Here is a 15,764-nt window from a genome sequence, read left to right on the forward strand (position 1 = left end):
AGCTCTGATCTTAGTGATGATTCCTACGAGTCATAACTTAATACCATTATGGTCTTTTCCTTGTGACAAGTCTCGAGGTGAAGAGCATTTAATCTGCTTTACATAAGGTACTTCACTTCAAAGTGGGCAGAAAGGCCAAAGCTAAGTTCTTTTGATTTTTCCCCACTATATTTACATACTAGGGAGAATAAATTCATGGCTTATGTAACCATTCATTCCAAATACATCAAAAAATCAAAATTTGATGACAGGCCTTTTGAACCATACAGATCATGGGTCTTCCACGCAGCAAGTCCTGTTGCAGCTTTTAATACAAGTCACGTAGGACTGAACTGAAACATATCTCTGACTGAGACATTGAAAATCTGGTAGGACCCTCTGTAGATTATTTCAAACCTTTTTAAAAATAGCCTCAGTTCTAGGATGCCTAATATCCAGCTTAATCTCCTCATTATATCTTTATGCTATCAAACTGAAAAGTTGTCTATGAAATTTCTGCTTCCTCCAATAGCATTTTCCACTGTGATCAAGACATCCCTTAAGGCTGTCTTTGACAAACGAAATATTCTTAAGTACATATTTATTATGATTCATCTTCTCCTGTTTCTGCTTACTATTTATAGATTGAAGTATAGGTAGAAGAACAAAAAACCCTGTTCATTATTTTTTGCTTAGCAAAGTCATAGTTTTATTTCTTAGTTGTAGATTCATGGGTGCCTGGGCATCTACCAAAATAGTCTTAAGCAACAACCAGTTATCATTTATATTCTTGTCTTCTTGTCTCAGAAAAGCTCTTAACATACTTCCTAAAAAGTACTCCCAAAAAAGTGCACATATCTTTTTGGTTGTAACCCGTGCTTATCTTAGCAGTTAATTAGATTACTGGAACTTGCTAGCACTTGTAGCAGGAAACTTTCAGAACTTACATTGAATGAAAACATGGTTTGTTTTTTCCTAGGTAGATACTGCAAAAGCCCAATTTTCTGATGAAACTGGATTGTTTGACAAATGTCTTCTCTCCTCCTTGTGAGCTTCATTTTGTTTGCTTTCTCTCCTTCCTGAAACAGAAGACCTTTGTTTTAGTTCATCTAAGAATCTCAAAAATGTTTGGTACCTGAAAGCTGTGTATTTCTTTGTCATTACTAAGTATAGCCACTCTGCTGTACAGTTTGCTGTTTCACCAACCTAAACTGTAAATTATTTAGGACAAGAATTAGATATTTGCTATTTTCAGTAATGCTTCATGCAACATGGACAGCACCTACCACAAAGATTGCAAATCAAACCACATCTATGTTTTAATTATTTATAATTCAGGCAGCTCTTCCCAAGCTAATGATTAGGGTCTTTTCCTCCCTATATCATCTGTCCTGAGCACAGAGTTATTTATTAGAAGAGTTAGATATTTTTAATGACACTGGCTTTCTTAATTGAAACAGTTTGGGAAATCACTGAAGATCCTGCCTGCATTCTTTCTGTCAAATTTGCCACCCACTGTTAGAGAGGGCATGTTCTGTCACAGTAGAGTTAATATTCATTGTAGAGTTAATATAGATTGTAACAAGTTTTTTCCCCTGTAGATAATACAACAATAACCTCGGTTCAACTATTGTAGCCGTCTTCACACATTGTTGTGTTTCACTACTTGGACACCATTGTACAGTGTTGTGAAAACAATTTATTCTTCTTTCTCATTATCAGCAATATAGTTCCTATTTCTTACATGAACCAATTCTTCAGATGTGACACAATCTCAAATTTGAGATAAATAATGAAAATCCAAGAAGTCCCATTCATCTATTCAGGACAACACTACTTATAGTGATGCTTTTATATATGTTTCATTTTTCAGATTTTTTTTTAATTATTTTAATTGCCCTTAGTACTGTTTCTACACTAAAAAGTGCTGGAACCTGGAAGATTACCAAAGCTTGTTTTCCCAAAGGCTTGGCACACCTGGCCTTAGCAAACCTACATACGAACTAATGCCCCTGGAAAAGTTTGAGTAAAGTTACTCATGTGTCAAACATGAATAAAACATTAAATTGATTTAATGAAATGCAATGAAATGAAATGGAACTTACTATTCTCTCTGAAACACAGATTGATCATGAATGCAAACAATAATAAAATATTGTATATGAATGCAGCACATGACATTAGAGCACTTCAGTCTTTAAGACAACTAATAAGCTTTTTAAAACAACATTTTAGTGTAACAACCAGACAGGTCCAGAGATATTCAGTGATTTCCCAAACTGTTTCAACTAAGAAAGCCAGTGTCATTAAAAATATCTAACTCTTCTAATAAATAACTCTGTGGTCATAATACATGGCTGCTAACTCCTGTAGTTTTATCACAAGTGTCATGGCACTTCATACTTTTCTTTACAGACTGACCACTTGGAGATCTGTGACCTCCTAAGAACTTAAATTCTTTACACATTTTTTTCATCTCTACGGTTGCATTTTTAAAAATTCTTTGTACAACAATAGTGCTTTTTCATCCATTATTTCAAAATGACTGACAAGAGTGGAACTTGCTAGCCTTCTGTATTCTTTCCTTTTGATGAAAAAATGAAACGTCTGTCTTCAAATGCATCAAATCAAAGGATAGGATTGTGGTTTGGGAGGAAATCAGGGTTTCTTATATATGTTACTTGTTGCTAAACAAGCAAATTTGTTTAAAATTTGGGATAATTATTCCTTCATTATTTAAGTTTATGCACTCTTATCTATCAATTCAATGTATCCATAAATTTCCATAAACCATCTTAAGAAAAAACTATACCAGTGTTTCTGGCGCTGGTTTGGTAGTTGCCACACATCTTTTTAAGCACTTTCCATTTTCTTCCATTTTTCTAGTTTATATTCCTTCCTTCAGTTGTTTGCCTATTACAGTGATCTTAAATTTTTCAGCTAAAAATTGAAGCGGTCTTGTTTTTTTTTTTTTTACAAGATGATAATATTCACAACATAGCTTTTAAAAAAATACCTAATCACAACGCAATTTACTCACTGGGAGAGCACAGATGTTGATTATTTATATGCACTTCTGCTACAGTACTCTTAATAATATAGCAATGTAAGCACATTTTTAGCCTGAGTAAATGCAATTGCTTTCAATGCTATGTTTTCAGAAGATCTATTTATTCAACTAGTAAGAGCAGATATGCAGAATACTAAATATGCCTCTGTGTGTGGAACCTGAGGCACTGTCTGTTCCAATCCATACGCACGGGTGTTTGAGGCACTGCCAGAGAAGATTTACCACTAACTAAAACCAGGGTGAGCAACAAAGAACTCGATGGTTTTAGCTGTTCCCTTTGACTTCCTACCAGCCTCCTTTTACCTGTTGTGTCCCTGAGAACTTGCAGGGCCAGGACTGCACAAGCAAGCGGGAGCCATGGGGCTGTTTTATAAACAGTCCACCACTCCCACGTCCCCATTATCTTTTCAGGGTGGCTCATCCATCTGCAAAGCCCCTTTTTTCCATGTATTTAAGGAGTTCACAGAGTCCCCGCCCCACAGCTCTTGCAGCTGCGAAAGGTTCACTGAGGCAGCAGTCAGTACGCCGTGAGATGACAGACGCAGATCTGTCAGGTGATTTTTGTCTTACTAAGTGGAGAAGCAGGCGCCGGGACCCAGGCGTGACCACACTGCCCTGCGAGGAATGGGACGAGGGACGAGGGACGAGGGACGAGGGACGAGGGACGAGGGACGAGGGACGAGGGACGAGGGACGAGGGACGAGGGACGAGGGACGAGGGACGAGGGACGAGGGACGAGGGACGAGGGACGAGGGACGAGGGACGAGGGGCACACCCAGCCCGCCTCACCGCCCTCTTTATACCCGCCTTAGCCCCGCCCATTCCCTTTCTTTCCTCCGATTGGCTCCTCGCTTCCTTTCTCCGCCAATCCGCGGCCGCGCTCCGCAACTCCTCGCCTTCCCCTTCCCGCTGCTGCCCGCGCGGTGGCCGTTAGCCCCGCCCCTCCGTAACGGCCGGGCAGTCCCTCAGCCAATCAGCCGCGGGATTGGGCGGTGCGGGGCGTGCGGCCCGACGGAGGGGCCGGGTTTGGGTTCGGGTCCGGGTCGGGATCCGGGTCCGGAGCCATGGCCATGGCCAGGCCGGGGACCACGCGGCCCTGCAAGGTGCGTGTGGGGAGCGGGGCCTGGGGAGCGGGGCTTTCGGGGCCTTTCCCCCCAAAAGAGGTCTCAGCCCTCTCTTCAAGGCTCTCATGAGAGCCCTGGTTTGGGCGGAGGGAGGGTGGGATTATCCCCGCCCGGTCCGGCGCAACGGCACCTGAGGGGGATCCGGCATTCCGGCACTTTGCTTTTTCCCGGTTCAGCCCAGCAGCTCTGGGTAGGGGCTCAGCGGGTGTGTGCGTGTCGGTAAGGAGCACCTCAACAAGCTTCCCAGTTCCGCTCTTCCACCCGGGTGTAGCCGTGGTGTGAGCAGCTGCTTCAGGTGTGTGTTTATCGAGCTCGGTCTGGAGTGTTCCTGTATTGTCTCAAGTATTTCTCTGTCAGCCCTGGACTGTGTCATTCAGTGAATTACTGTAGCTGGAGAACCTTGCGGAAATCAGTGAAGCTTCACGCTGTAAAGGAACGTTTTGTGAAACGAAAATTACAGGGTTCAGGTCCTGTTGGTAGCAGTGGGCCCCCCTCCCTTGTTCTGGGGGCTGTGAATTACTTTTGACTGATGTGACTCAGTGACAGCTCTTGGAATTAGCTGGCAGTGGTAGTCTTCACTTATGTTGTGAAAGTACTTCATGAAAATCAAAGTATATTTCTGTAACCAACAGGCACTGTCTTCTGGGAGGCTTACGGGAGCAGCTAAATTTACAAATGGAAGAAAACAGTAAGTTTTTTCACTAATAGTGAATACTGTCTAAGACTGAGTGTATACGTGAGTGTTTGGGAACCTTATGCTTGGCATACTTAACAAGTAGACAAAAATTCTTTGTATATATGAGAGAACATTTCTAGCTGAAAGCTTCAAACAGACAGGTTCCAAATAGACAGACACAAACTGAATATAAGTTTTCACACTAGAAACACAGGATTATATAACTCTTTCTGTGTGTTGGTTGCATCAATGCAGTTTTCAGAAAGAGGAAGATATTTTGTTTCTTGATAAAATGAATTTATTTTAGTTTGCTTTTATTGAATAAAAGTGAACTTTTTACTTTTCATGTTAAGGAAGTAGTATAAATAGTGAATTTGACCTTTTCAGGTTTGCCTTTAGAAAAGGATGTAATGTGGATGTGGTGTCTGGGTACCATCTTAATTCTACTGACTCTGACAATCAGGTAATTAAATGACTTTTTAATACAGTTATCTCTGTTATCTGTAGAGAAAGAAAATTGCAATGCCTTGAATAACAGAAGAAAAACAGTTTAATTTAGGTAATGCTGCATTTGAACTAGAACTAGCTCCTGGAATCTAGCTGTGTCTGTACTGCATCTTGCACATATGTGCAGATTGGCTTTGTGTGTAATGAGTTTGGCTTTGACAGGTCTCATTAAAGCATAGAATATATTTTACAAACACAACTGTGCTGTGTGTGGACTAAAGCTGTCCCTGCAGGAGTCTGGCTGCATTTGTTGGGTTCTGTGCTGAAAAGTGTGAGTTGTATGGAGTCAGTTCTCCAGCACTGTTTTCTGTTTTGTTCTCAGTTAGATCTCTAAAATACAAGTAGTCTGTGGATAAGAGCTAAACTGTACATGGAAATAAGAATAAAAACCCCACACACAAAATTGCTACAATATAAAATTCAGCAAATGGATGTGTATGCAAGACTATAATTTAGGATTTTTTTGCAAAATTTGCATGCATGCAAACTTTGAGGTAATTAAAAAGCAATACATGGAAAATTATATAGTTCTGCTAGTTGTCAGTTGATATTCAGGTAGCAGAGTGGGGAACACTCACCACTAAAATAGTATCTTGATTTGCTGAAAGAAAACTTATATTAATTTTCTGACTGCAGTGTTCTTTGTGCAGGTTGATGGTGTTCAAAATGGACTTGGACATTGTGCAGCTTTACTGAAGAATATCTTACAAAATGAAACCACAGGTTGTACCTACTGAAAATTTAATTTAGAGTTTTAGTTTTTGCAATGTTTTTTACTTATTTTGTTGACTGGTCTTTCTTTTGACTAATACTAGGAAGGGAGACCATCCACAAACACCCTGGGAAAACAACTTCAGTTAAAATTACTTCCAAGCCTTTGCTAACCAAAGGAAATGCTCCCAAGAAGAAAGGAGGGAAAAAATCCACTACTCCTGCCCACATCCGAAAAGAAGTTGGTAAGCAAGCTCTCTTGGGCTTTATTCTCAAACAACACTGGGAGACTCCTCAACTTACTGAGATATGATAAGGCTTCAGAAAATTGTTGTTATAGGTTGATCCGGGGCTCGGTCCACAAAAGGGTGTAGACATAACTCACTGCCATTTAAAAAGGCCTTAAATGTTTACTAAACAGTTACTAAAATTGACAAATGCTTGAGCTTCATGTACAAGGAAGAAAGTTTAATGCCTTCAGGTGTGCTGACATCATTAGGTTTAGGTGGCAGGAAGTGTGGAGAATGGCATACAGAGATGTAAACTGTCCTGTCCAGCCAGGCTTTTCTCAAAGATCAGTTTCTGGAAATAGGAAAGCATTGGGATAAATAATAAAAACTCAAATGGTTTAGTGGCCAGAGGACTTGAATAGAAAGGTAAATGGAGTGCTCTAAGCTGAGTTGCACTCAGTTGAAATATTTCACTTTTTATTAGTGTTTCTCCCTCTCTCCTCTCTTTTTCTTTTGTTTCATTTTTAATGTAGTAGACAAGTGGGCCTGTAGACCAGGTGTGTGGCAGAATTCCTAATTTGTGAATTGTAGAAGGTGAGCACATAGCTGGTATCTTTCCAGCATGTAAAAATACAGAGTTTTAATTATACCCAACATAAGAAAATTGGGTTTTTAGATTGAACAGACTAAATGCTTAGCAGAGATTGAAGAATTGCATTTTGGAACTGGTCTTCTGGATTGAATCTGTGCTTTCTTGGACAGCAGTCTGTCCAGCTGTGTTAGGTTGCTCTGTCTGAAAGAAAATAATTATAGATTAATTTGCTGCTGATTGAAAACCAGACTGGAATTGCAAGCCTTAGGGTTTTTTTTGTTTTCTTTTCCAAGGGAATCTGCCAGACTGTGCTTCACAACAGAATGTGTTTGTGTAGATCGAGAAGACACCTCAGCTGGGCTTTTTGTTCTTTCTCCATAGTGCAAATATCACACAGGACACCTGCCTCATCCACCACACCTACTGAGAGGGACCTTCCCAGTTCAGCACAGAATCAGATGGTTCAACCAGTTCATGTGCCTTGCAGCCAACACTCTCCTGTGATGCATCAGAAAGTGTGTGAACATGTGCAGACTCAGATGTCTCTGATAACTGGCCAGCCACCACAGGGCAGTAACCAAATTCCTGCTGTAACTCACTTTCCTACCTCAAATCATGGTTAGTAGAACTATTAATGTAAAGCCTGCTGTTTTACTGGATGAGTTTTGCCCCAAACTGTCCTGATATATGAGTGTTGTTTTCTTTTAGGGTGTCAAAATGTTACAGCTTTTAGTTCTCGGTTGCCTTCCTCCACATCAGCTCTGCCCCCGCAGTATTCAGCTAATCCCTTATCTACTCAGTTAGTAAGTAGAGGTTTGATTCTGACTATTAATAAACATTTTAAATTAGCACTGCCTATTTATTTATGCATTTATTTAAGTGTATTAGGTTTATGTAATAATTTTCCTTAAAGAAAATAATATATATTTCAAACTATAGTGATGAATAGAATAAAAAAATAGAAAAAAATCTGCTCTTTAAAACACATTTTATATAGACAACAAAAAGTGAAATTAGAGGCATTTCAACTGGCTGCTTATTTCTGCACAGTGAATTCTGTAATGGACAACTAACATGGAAGGTGCAGGGCTTTTTTTTTTCTTGTTAAAAACTATATTCTCAGTAGCATACATTAGGATCATTAACAGATCCTGATAAAAGAAACCATATTTCATCTTTTCTGTGCTAATTATCAAGTTGATTATTTCTTCAGGTGCTGCATATTAGAGCCATATTTTGAAATACTTGTGTATTTTAAGGTATAGAAAGGAATTAATGGAGGGTACCAGCTGCCACCTTGGTAAATGTAGTAAAGGGATTGCACCTTGAAACTGTAAGACTGTAGACTGACCTTCCATCTGCAGGCAGTCCATGTATAGTTAGTGCTGTCCTTGACTGTAAGGAATTTCTCTACCTAAAATATTTACAGGTAACAGTGTTGTCTTTTTTTTCTTTCCTGTTCTGATCTAATTCAAGGAATGAGTGGTCAAAAAACCCAAAATAAAACACTGCCAAGGTTTTTTCTTTACAGAAAAACTGAAGAACTGTGCTCTTTTGTTGCCAGTCGCATTTAACAGAAATGCATGCTAAACCAGATTTATATTTTAAATACTCCTTAACAAACTGAAAAATTATGCAATCGAGTGGCAGTTGCTTTCACATTTGGCAGGCTTTTTTAACAGGATAAAAAAAAACACTTTAATTTTTTGTTCACTGTGAATATTCTTTACACAGGCTGTTCCTGTAGATGGTGGCAACGAAGGTGTGCCAGTGATGGGAGGACCTGTGCTTTGCCCAGTAGGGTCTGCTGCTCCTGCCACTGCTGCACAAACAGAGCCTGCATTGGCTTTTCCTAGTGTAGCATCAGGTGCATTGGGTAACTCTACAGTGGCTCCATTCACCCCAGCATCTCCTGGCAGAGACATGACCCCAAACCATGAGCAACAGGTGAAAGAAGCAGATTTGATAAGATGCATGCAAGCTTACCTTGCCCTGTTACAGTCACATGAAACTATGAATGTCAGGACTGAACAGAAGCACCATCATTGTGCAGCAAAACACCATGCTTCAAGTAGCAAGGAGGATGACACTTCTGAAGATCACAGTGAGGGCACAGTCAGTGAAGAAGATGAATTGAATGTACTTGATACAGCCCCGGTGAGAGATAAAAACTGTTGGACAAGTTCTGTGAAGAATGTTCTAAAATCTAGAAAAGAAAGTCCAGAAAAAACAGTCCATAAAATTAAGACTCTAAAATACCTTCTGGGAGAGCTGAGGGCACTGATAACAGATCGAGGTGAGGACATTTTCATTGTGCAGTAGAGTGATCACCTACAAATAAACCTAAGAGCTGCATTAGATGAGTAAGTGCTTCAGTTTCTGGAAGCTGTAGTTGTCAGATGTCGCATGATATCTTAGAGTGATTTTCCACAACCTAATAGCTTGTAAGTGTTAAATTATTTTTTTGGTATTTTAACAGCTAGGATAAAGATTATTCTCATTTAATATGCAGCGTTTTCCCCTGAGAAAGGGGCCAGTTTAGACAGATTGCAATCCCACCGAAGCTGGTTGGAGAGATGGTGGGTTGTGATTTACCAGGAACCTAGAGCATAGTTTCCATAGTCAAGCTTAAAAATTGTAAATAAGTAGTCAAAATAAAGATGAGATTTTCTTGAAAACGAAGTAGGTATTGTTATATCACTGCATAGATATATCACTTTGTAGAATCTCATATATATATATTTGACTGTCATGGCAGGTTTATTATATGTTTATGGGGTCTTTTTTCTCCTTACCTCTTGCAGATGATTCAGAAATGTTAAGGCTGATGAATGAACTAGAAGACTGTGTATCACTGCTCCCAGCAGTGGTGGGAAGTACCAGCATACAAACTGAAATAGCACTGGCTTTACAGCCTCTCAGAAGTGAAAACGTCCAGCTGCGTAGGTTAGTAACTCATCAGTGATGCTGTATTTGCTTCAAATGCCTTTAAAACATCTTTAACTGTTTGAAACTGCATATTGTAGCATTTTTATGGGGTGTGATGGTGCTTTCATTCTTGTCTGAGTATACTGTAGTAGTAGTATTTGTATATCAGAAAGTGTGTTGGAAAGTTTGTGCAATTCAAAAATTGGTAATAACAGTGCTGATCATAGTGGTGTTTTAGTAGCACTGTGATTAGACCTTTGTCTAACTGGGACTGATGTGTCATGTTCTCTGAAAACTAATATCAAGATAGTTAGCCTGCTTATATTCTTTCTGAATAAAAAAAGAATGAGAGCAAAAATGGCTTTCATTTCAGAGGAGCTCTTAAATACATAACTTGGTAGCACTTTACTTCAGAACAGAATGAAATTGGTGAGACCACACCTCAAGTGCTGTGTTCAGTTCTGGGCCCCTCACTACCAGAAAGACATCGAGGTGCTGGAGAAAGGGAACCAAGCTGGTGAAGGGTCTGGAGCACAAGCCCTGTGAGAAGAGGCTGAGGAAACTGGGAATGTTTAGTTTGGAGAAGAGGAGGCTGAGGAACATTATTGTTCTCTACAACTACCTGAAAGGAGGTTGCAGGGAGGTGGGTGCTGGCCTCTTCTCTCAAGTGAACAGTGATAGGACTAGAGGAAATGGCCTGAACTTGCACCAGGGGAGTTTTAGACTGGATCTGAGGAAGAATTTCTTTACTGAGAAAGTAGTTGGGCATTGGAATGGGGTGCCCAAGGAGGTGGTGGAAGCACCACCCCTGGAAGTATTAAAAAAGCTGTGTAGATGAGGCACTTCAGGACATGCTTGAGTGATACAGATACTGATATATGTATTTGATTTGGGGGAAATGTTGACAGTTGGACACAGTGATTAAGAGGTCTTTTCCAACTGCAACAATTTTGTGATTCTGTTAAATATATTTTCCAGAACTTGCAGATAGTCTTTTGTGTTGAAAAAATACAGTAATGTAAGAAAAATGCATTATTAAAACTTTTATATTTTTGAAACATTCTGTGACATTTAACTTTCAGTAGCAACTTCTTGCCAAACTAATTAGTTTTGAACTTTCTGAATTTGTACTTTTTCACTATTAACTATTAGGAGACTAAGAATATTAAATCAGCAACTCGGGGATCAAGAAAGAAATGAGAAGACACCTGGACAGAGCTGCAGCTATGAATGTAAATATTAAGAGTATGATGCTTGCTAAATATAGATACATACATATTTAGATATGGAAATAAAAAAATAACAGTACATACTGTGGCCTTTAGTGGCAACTGAATCATGCACCTGCAATTGCACAGATTGTTGTGCCTGCTTAGAGTCCACATAGTGAGATTGAGCTCCTCAGCTGCCAAGCAGATTGTTTTTCCTTATGTGCTTCTTAAATTGCAGATGACCTATTAGATGAGTAAGAAAGCTTGAATTTTTATCTTACTACTTCAAAATAACAACCATCTGCTTTCTGTAAGCAAAATTCATATTGCCAAAATTCTTTAAAAAATGAATTTGATTTAGAAGTTCAAACTGTACCACATGAAACATTTTTTTTGTGTTTTACCTTCTGTAGTAGTTTCTATGCAGTCCTTGAATAGGATGCTCCAGAGTCAATTGCAAGAATCACTGAAAGGCCTTGAGTCACTGCAAGCTAAAAATGAAGAACTACTTAGAATAATAGAATGCCAAAAAGAAGAAAATAAACATCTGGCAAAGGATATTCAAAGTAAAGAAGAAGAATTGCTTGAAAACAAACAGCATTATGACATTCATTCCACCAAGCTCAAGATTGGTATGTGTTTTGAATGTTTTTATTCTTGGTCCAGGGTTTAAATCTTAAGAGAAATAAAAAGGCAAATTCTTCTTGGCATTTTAGAAGTGGAAGAGGCATTATCAAATGTGAAAAACCTTCAGTTTAAGCTGGAAGCTTCAGAGAAAGAAAACAAGATTTTGGGCATAACATTGCGTCAGCGTGATGCAGAAGTTAACAGACTGCGGGAGTTAACCAGGTACTGCTGGTGGCTAAGCTTTGGGTTGTTTTTTTTTGTTTGTTTTTTGTTTTGTTTTTTTTTTTTTTGCCTCAACATGGGGCTTCTCTTCCCCCACCCCTCCACCTCTGACCTCTAGTTTGAGTTACTGTAATGTTAGTATCTGGTGGTAGGTGGCCATGTAGGCTAAAAGGTCTCTTTGTAGTTAATCTTTGCTACAAAGCAAAGTTTTAGTTACAAGAGCTGTCAGGCTCTTGTTGTAATTCTGTTGCAAAGTGAATGGGTGCAAAGTTTTCATTCTTAGAATCATAGAATTAGCCGGGTTGGAAGGGACCTCAGAGATCATCAAGTCCAACCCTTGATCCACTCCCGCTGCAGTTCCCAGCCCATGGCACTGAGTGCCACATCCAGTCTCTTTTTAAATATCTCCAGGGATGGAGAATCCACCACTTCCCGGGGCAGCCCATTCCAATGCTTGATCACCCTCTCAGTAAAGAAATTCTTTCTAATGTCCAACCTAAACCTCCCCCTTAATACCAGAACTGCTAACAAGAAGCTCCATGGGAAGTGCCTGGACCTGAAAACATACTGATAATTTCCCTGGAAGCCATAGAATTTGGAAACTACCTCTTAACCTGTGGGAATCAGCAGTCCTTTTTTTAACTGTACACACATTTGAAGTACATTATGCTCACACATTAATTATGAGTAAGGGTGGGAGTCCTTGAACCGTTGAATGAAGATGCTGTTACTCAAATTTTTTTTTAGAACTACCAGTGAATTTATTTCACTGTGGTCTTTTATGAATGTTGTGGCAAACTGTCACACTTAAATAGCTCTTTGCACATGTAAAATGGTATATACATAAAATTTTTTTGGACATGATGTGCACAGAAGTCAAGATGTTGTCTGCCTTGTTTTTAAATGATACTGATGGGAATGGCAGAGCATTTGTAATCAGTGCTTTAGATTCTTTAGTAGAAATTTAGACATGTTACACACTGACTACTATAATGACCACCAGATGGTAGTAGAATGATGCTTTATTACAAGTATATATGTATGTTATATATGGATGAATTTAAGTGTTCATTTCTTTGATGTAGCAAGCAGAAAATAAGAATTATTTCTTTTACTGATTTTGATAACTATATTTTATAAGAGTTTCTTGCTGTCACTTTATTTTGTAGTATTCAAATCAGGTAAATTAGGAATAATCTTTTAATTTAAAATTGGTTTTGCTAATTTAGTTGTTTATAGTCACATTTCTCCAAGATGAAGAAAAATTCAGGCAAGTTGGAATTAGTTCACAGTTATGCTACATTTTATGACAAGATGTTGAAGGAGAATTGTAACTGCTGCAGAATAAATAATAAATCAATTGATATTGATACTGATTGATAATCCTGTGTTGTTGGGTTTTTTTAATATTGCTAAAAAAGAGAGTTAATCTGATTAATTGATCTTATCTTAACAGAACCTTGCAGGGCAGCATGGCCAAGCTTCTGTCTGACCTCACAGTAGACAACATTAGACCCAAACCTGAAAAAAGTCTCTCAAAGTCTCTTTTGGAAGACCATGAAAAGCAGATGCAACCAGATCCTTATCCTGGGAATACCTCAGTAATGACTTACCTTAAAAAATTAGAAACGGATCATATTTTGACAGATACAGAGCTTCAATTCTCAACTAAAAGCAGAGAATTAGAAATGCAGAATGTAGCCCATGAAAAGCTGGCTGCTGAAGGAAGTAAAATAGACAGGGTATTCTCAGAAGAAGTAACATCAACTCCCAAACTGCTAACCTCACTGAAGCAAGATGCAGAAACAGGGAGTGATTCAGGTACTTTACTAGATGAGCAAACCAAGTTGGATGAGACTCTTTATATTCCTTTGACTAGCAGTGCTGTGAAAAAACAGATACCAGTCCCTGAAAGAACCAGTGTGCTACCCCAAAGTAGAGGAGCTTGTAAAATGCTGGACTACCACTGTGAGCTCCCAAACTCTGTGCAGCAGAATGACTGTGAGATTGCAAAGGATCCAGTTGTTACGGATAAATTAAATGCTGGGTACAGCATGAAAGTCACTGTGGAAAACACACTTGAAGTTAGAGGGGATAAAGTGAAGCCAGGAGACCAAATGAGGCCAAAACCCACTCCAAATGGAGCTGCAAAAGACTTCACAGACAAACCAGACCAACTTCAAACTGTTACCTACCCTCCTGTACCAGCACTGTTTCCAAAAGAGGTTTCTCAAAAAAAAGGCAGTGGAATAGCTGATTTTAGTTTCATTTCATTTGATGATATATCAGGGAAGTCTGAATGGAGTGCATCCTCTTTCTCAACTTTTACTTCTCGAGATGAAGAGGACTTTAAGAACAGCTTAGCAGCCTTGGATGCCAACATAGCCAGGTTACAAAGAACTCTACAGAATAGTATTATGAAACGATGAATAGCAGGGAACAAATGGGATTATTTAATTTTTTCTGAAGTATGTTAATAAGTATGGTACTGATACAAATATTTGTGGCTTTGGTATGAAATGTCTTGTTCCTGGCTGTTTTAATTATGGATGGGACTGGTTCCTATTTAAGCTACGGTGCTGCTTTCCTTGATGTTTACAACTTGAAATAACTGCTAAAATGTCATTTTTTAATTATGATTTAGGTTTATACTTTTTAATTGCAAAAGTAATTCTTAGAACAGCACTTGATGATAACTGTTGAAGAAACCAGTGTGCTGTTAGTAATACAGGGTTTTTTATTAAATTATAAAACACAATTGCATGGGGGTTTTGTGTGCTTTTTTGAAGTAGGAAGGACAACATTGAGAGGAGCTTTCAAAATCAGTTACAGTTGTGATTGAGATTTTTATTTCATTATCATTCAACTTTTGGGTGCAGTTATCTTCCTTGTTTGTGACTATACATCTGAAGCAATTAGCTCTTTGCTCTGGGTCACTATTGAAGGTGTACAAACCATAGAGTCAATATTAAAGAAACAGGTGGGCAGGACTTGTTATTCATCTGCATTGCTGCTTAATCCAATTTAATCTAGAAGTAGGAATTTAACTGGTGGAAGTGGAGCTTCTTGAACTTAGAAAATATTCTGCAAGAGGAACGAAACAGGTACAGAAGGCTGAATTGAAGGATAAATTTTAAATGTCCTCGTTTGCTTTTGGTTTTTGGTTTTTTTTTCTTCTTCCCTGGAGAACAGTTGCAGGTACCATTTGTGGGCAAAAGGTTCCACAGGTAGAGGCCAGAGAAAAGCTACCAGCAGAGCAGCTTTGCAGGAACACTGAGAATTACAACTGATAAGTCAGGGTCATACAGCCATCAAATGGGAAATGCAGTATTTTGGTAGATCCTATAAAATACATGAAGTAATCCTTTTTCTCTCATAACTGGGAAAACTCAATTTTCAGTTTTGAGTGTTGTACTTGAAGGAAGTCAATGAAGTGGAGATTCCAGATGAGAGCAAGCAAAAAAAAAAACCACATCACAGTTCTATTCTTTTCTACATTTCTGTTTTAAGTCATATTTTCTTACAGATGCCTGAAGTTGAGGAGACTGTAGTACCAGTGGATAAACACAAAACAACTTAATGCTGGCAAACAGGAGCAGTAACATCTGTCAGCTGACACAAGGGAGACAAATGAGGCATTAGTGAAAGCCAGTACCCCAGTACAGTTACTGAAGCTTCAGAACACACAGTGTGAGGAAATCATGGAAATTCCACAGTTGTTGAGGTGTCAGACATCTGTTGGGCATAAATACAGAGTCTGATCTGAGTCACCCCAATTGGTCCCCACAGGACTTGGAGTGAAGGGGGGGATGATACCAGTCTGTTGTTCTCCTTAACGAGATTTTCCAGATCTCAACATCAAGAATAGGCAGTTTTTTAAGTTACAG

General features: G+C 39.0%; 1 protein-coding gene across 2 annotated transcripts; it reads left to right on the forward strand.

Moving 5' to 3' along the window:
- The first annotated feature begins 4,009 nt into the window (after nucleotides 1-4,009).
- Nucleotides 4,010-14,635, forward strand: CCDC14 (coiled-coil domain containing 14). 2 transcript variants are annotated; one of them, XM_071746631.1, is made up of 13 exons: nucleotides 4,010-4,152; nucleotides 4,806-4,861; nucleotides 5,237-5,312; nucleotides 6,007-6,079; nucleotides 6,172-6,312; nucleotides 7,271-7,507; nucleotides 7,598-7,692; nucleotides 8,624-9,185; nucleotides 9,694-9,835; nucleotides 10,970-11,049; nucleotides 11,442-11,660; nucleotides 11,745-11,877; nucleotides 13,334-14,635. In XM_071746631.1, the coding sequence occupies exons 1-13, from the start codon at nucleotides 4,114-4,116 to the stop codon at nucleotides 14,304-14,306; spliced, it is 2,826 nt and encodes a 941-aa protein (XP_071602732.1). In that variant the 5' UTR covers nucleotides 4,010-4,113; the 3' UTR covers nucleotides 14,307-14,635. The 2 variants fall into 2 exon arrangements, with proteins under 2 accessions (XP_071602732.1, XP_071602733.1); XM_071746632.1 differs by having other exon boundaries at nucleotides 11,445-11,660.
- Nucleotides 14,636-15,764: the final 1,129 nt, after the last annotated feature.

Source organism: Heliangelus exortis, chromosome 6 (genome assembly GCF_036169615.1).
Source record: "Heliangelus exortis chromosome 6, bHelExo1.hap1, whole genome shotgun sequence".
Taxonomy (NCBI): Eukaryota; Metazoa; Chordata; class Aves; order Apodiformes; family Trochilidae; genus Heliangelus; species Heliangelus exortis.

Bases quoted from the DNA above. Each gene is read 5' to 3' on its own strand.
- CCDC14 (XM_071746631.1), top strand. From the start codon at position 4,114: ATGGCCATGGCCAGGCCGGGGACCACGCGGCCCTGCAAG. The intron at 9,186-9,693 runs GTGAGGACATTT...TACCTCTTGCAG, and splicing joins GGCACTGATAACAGATCGAG to ATGATTCAGAAATGTTAAGG. The intron at 11,050-11,441 runs GTAAATATTAAG...TACCTTCTGTAG, and splicing joins ACAGAGCTGCAGCTATGAAT to TAGTTTCTATGCAGTCCTTG.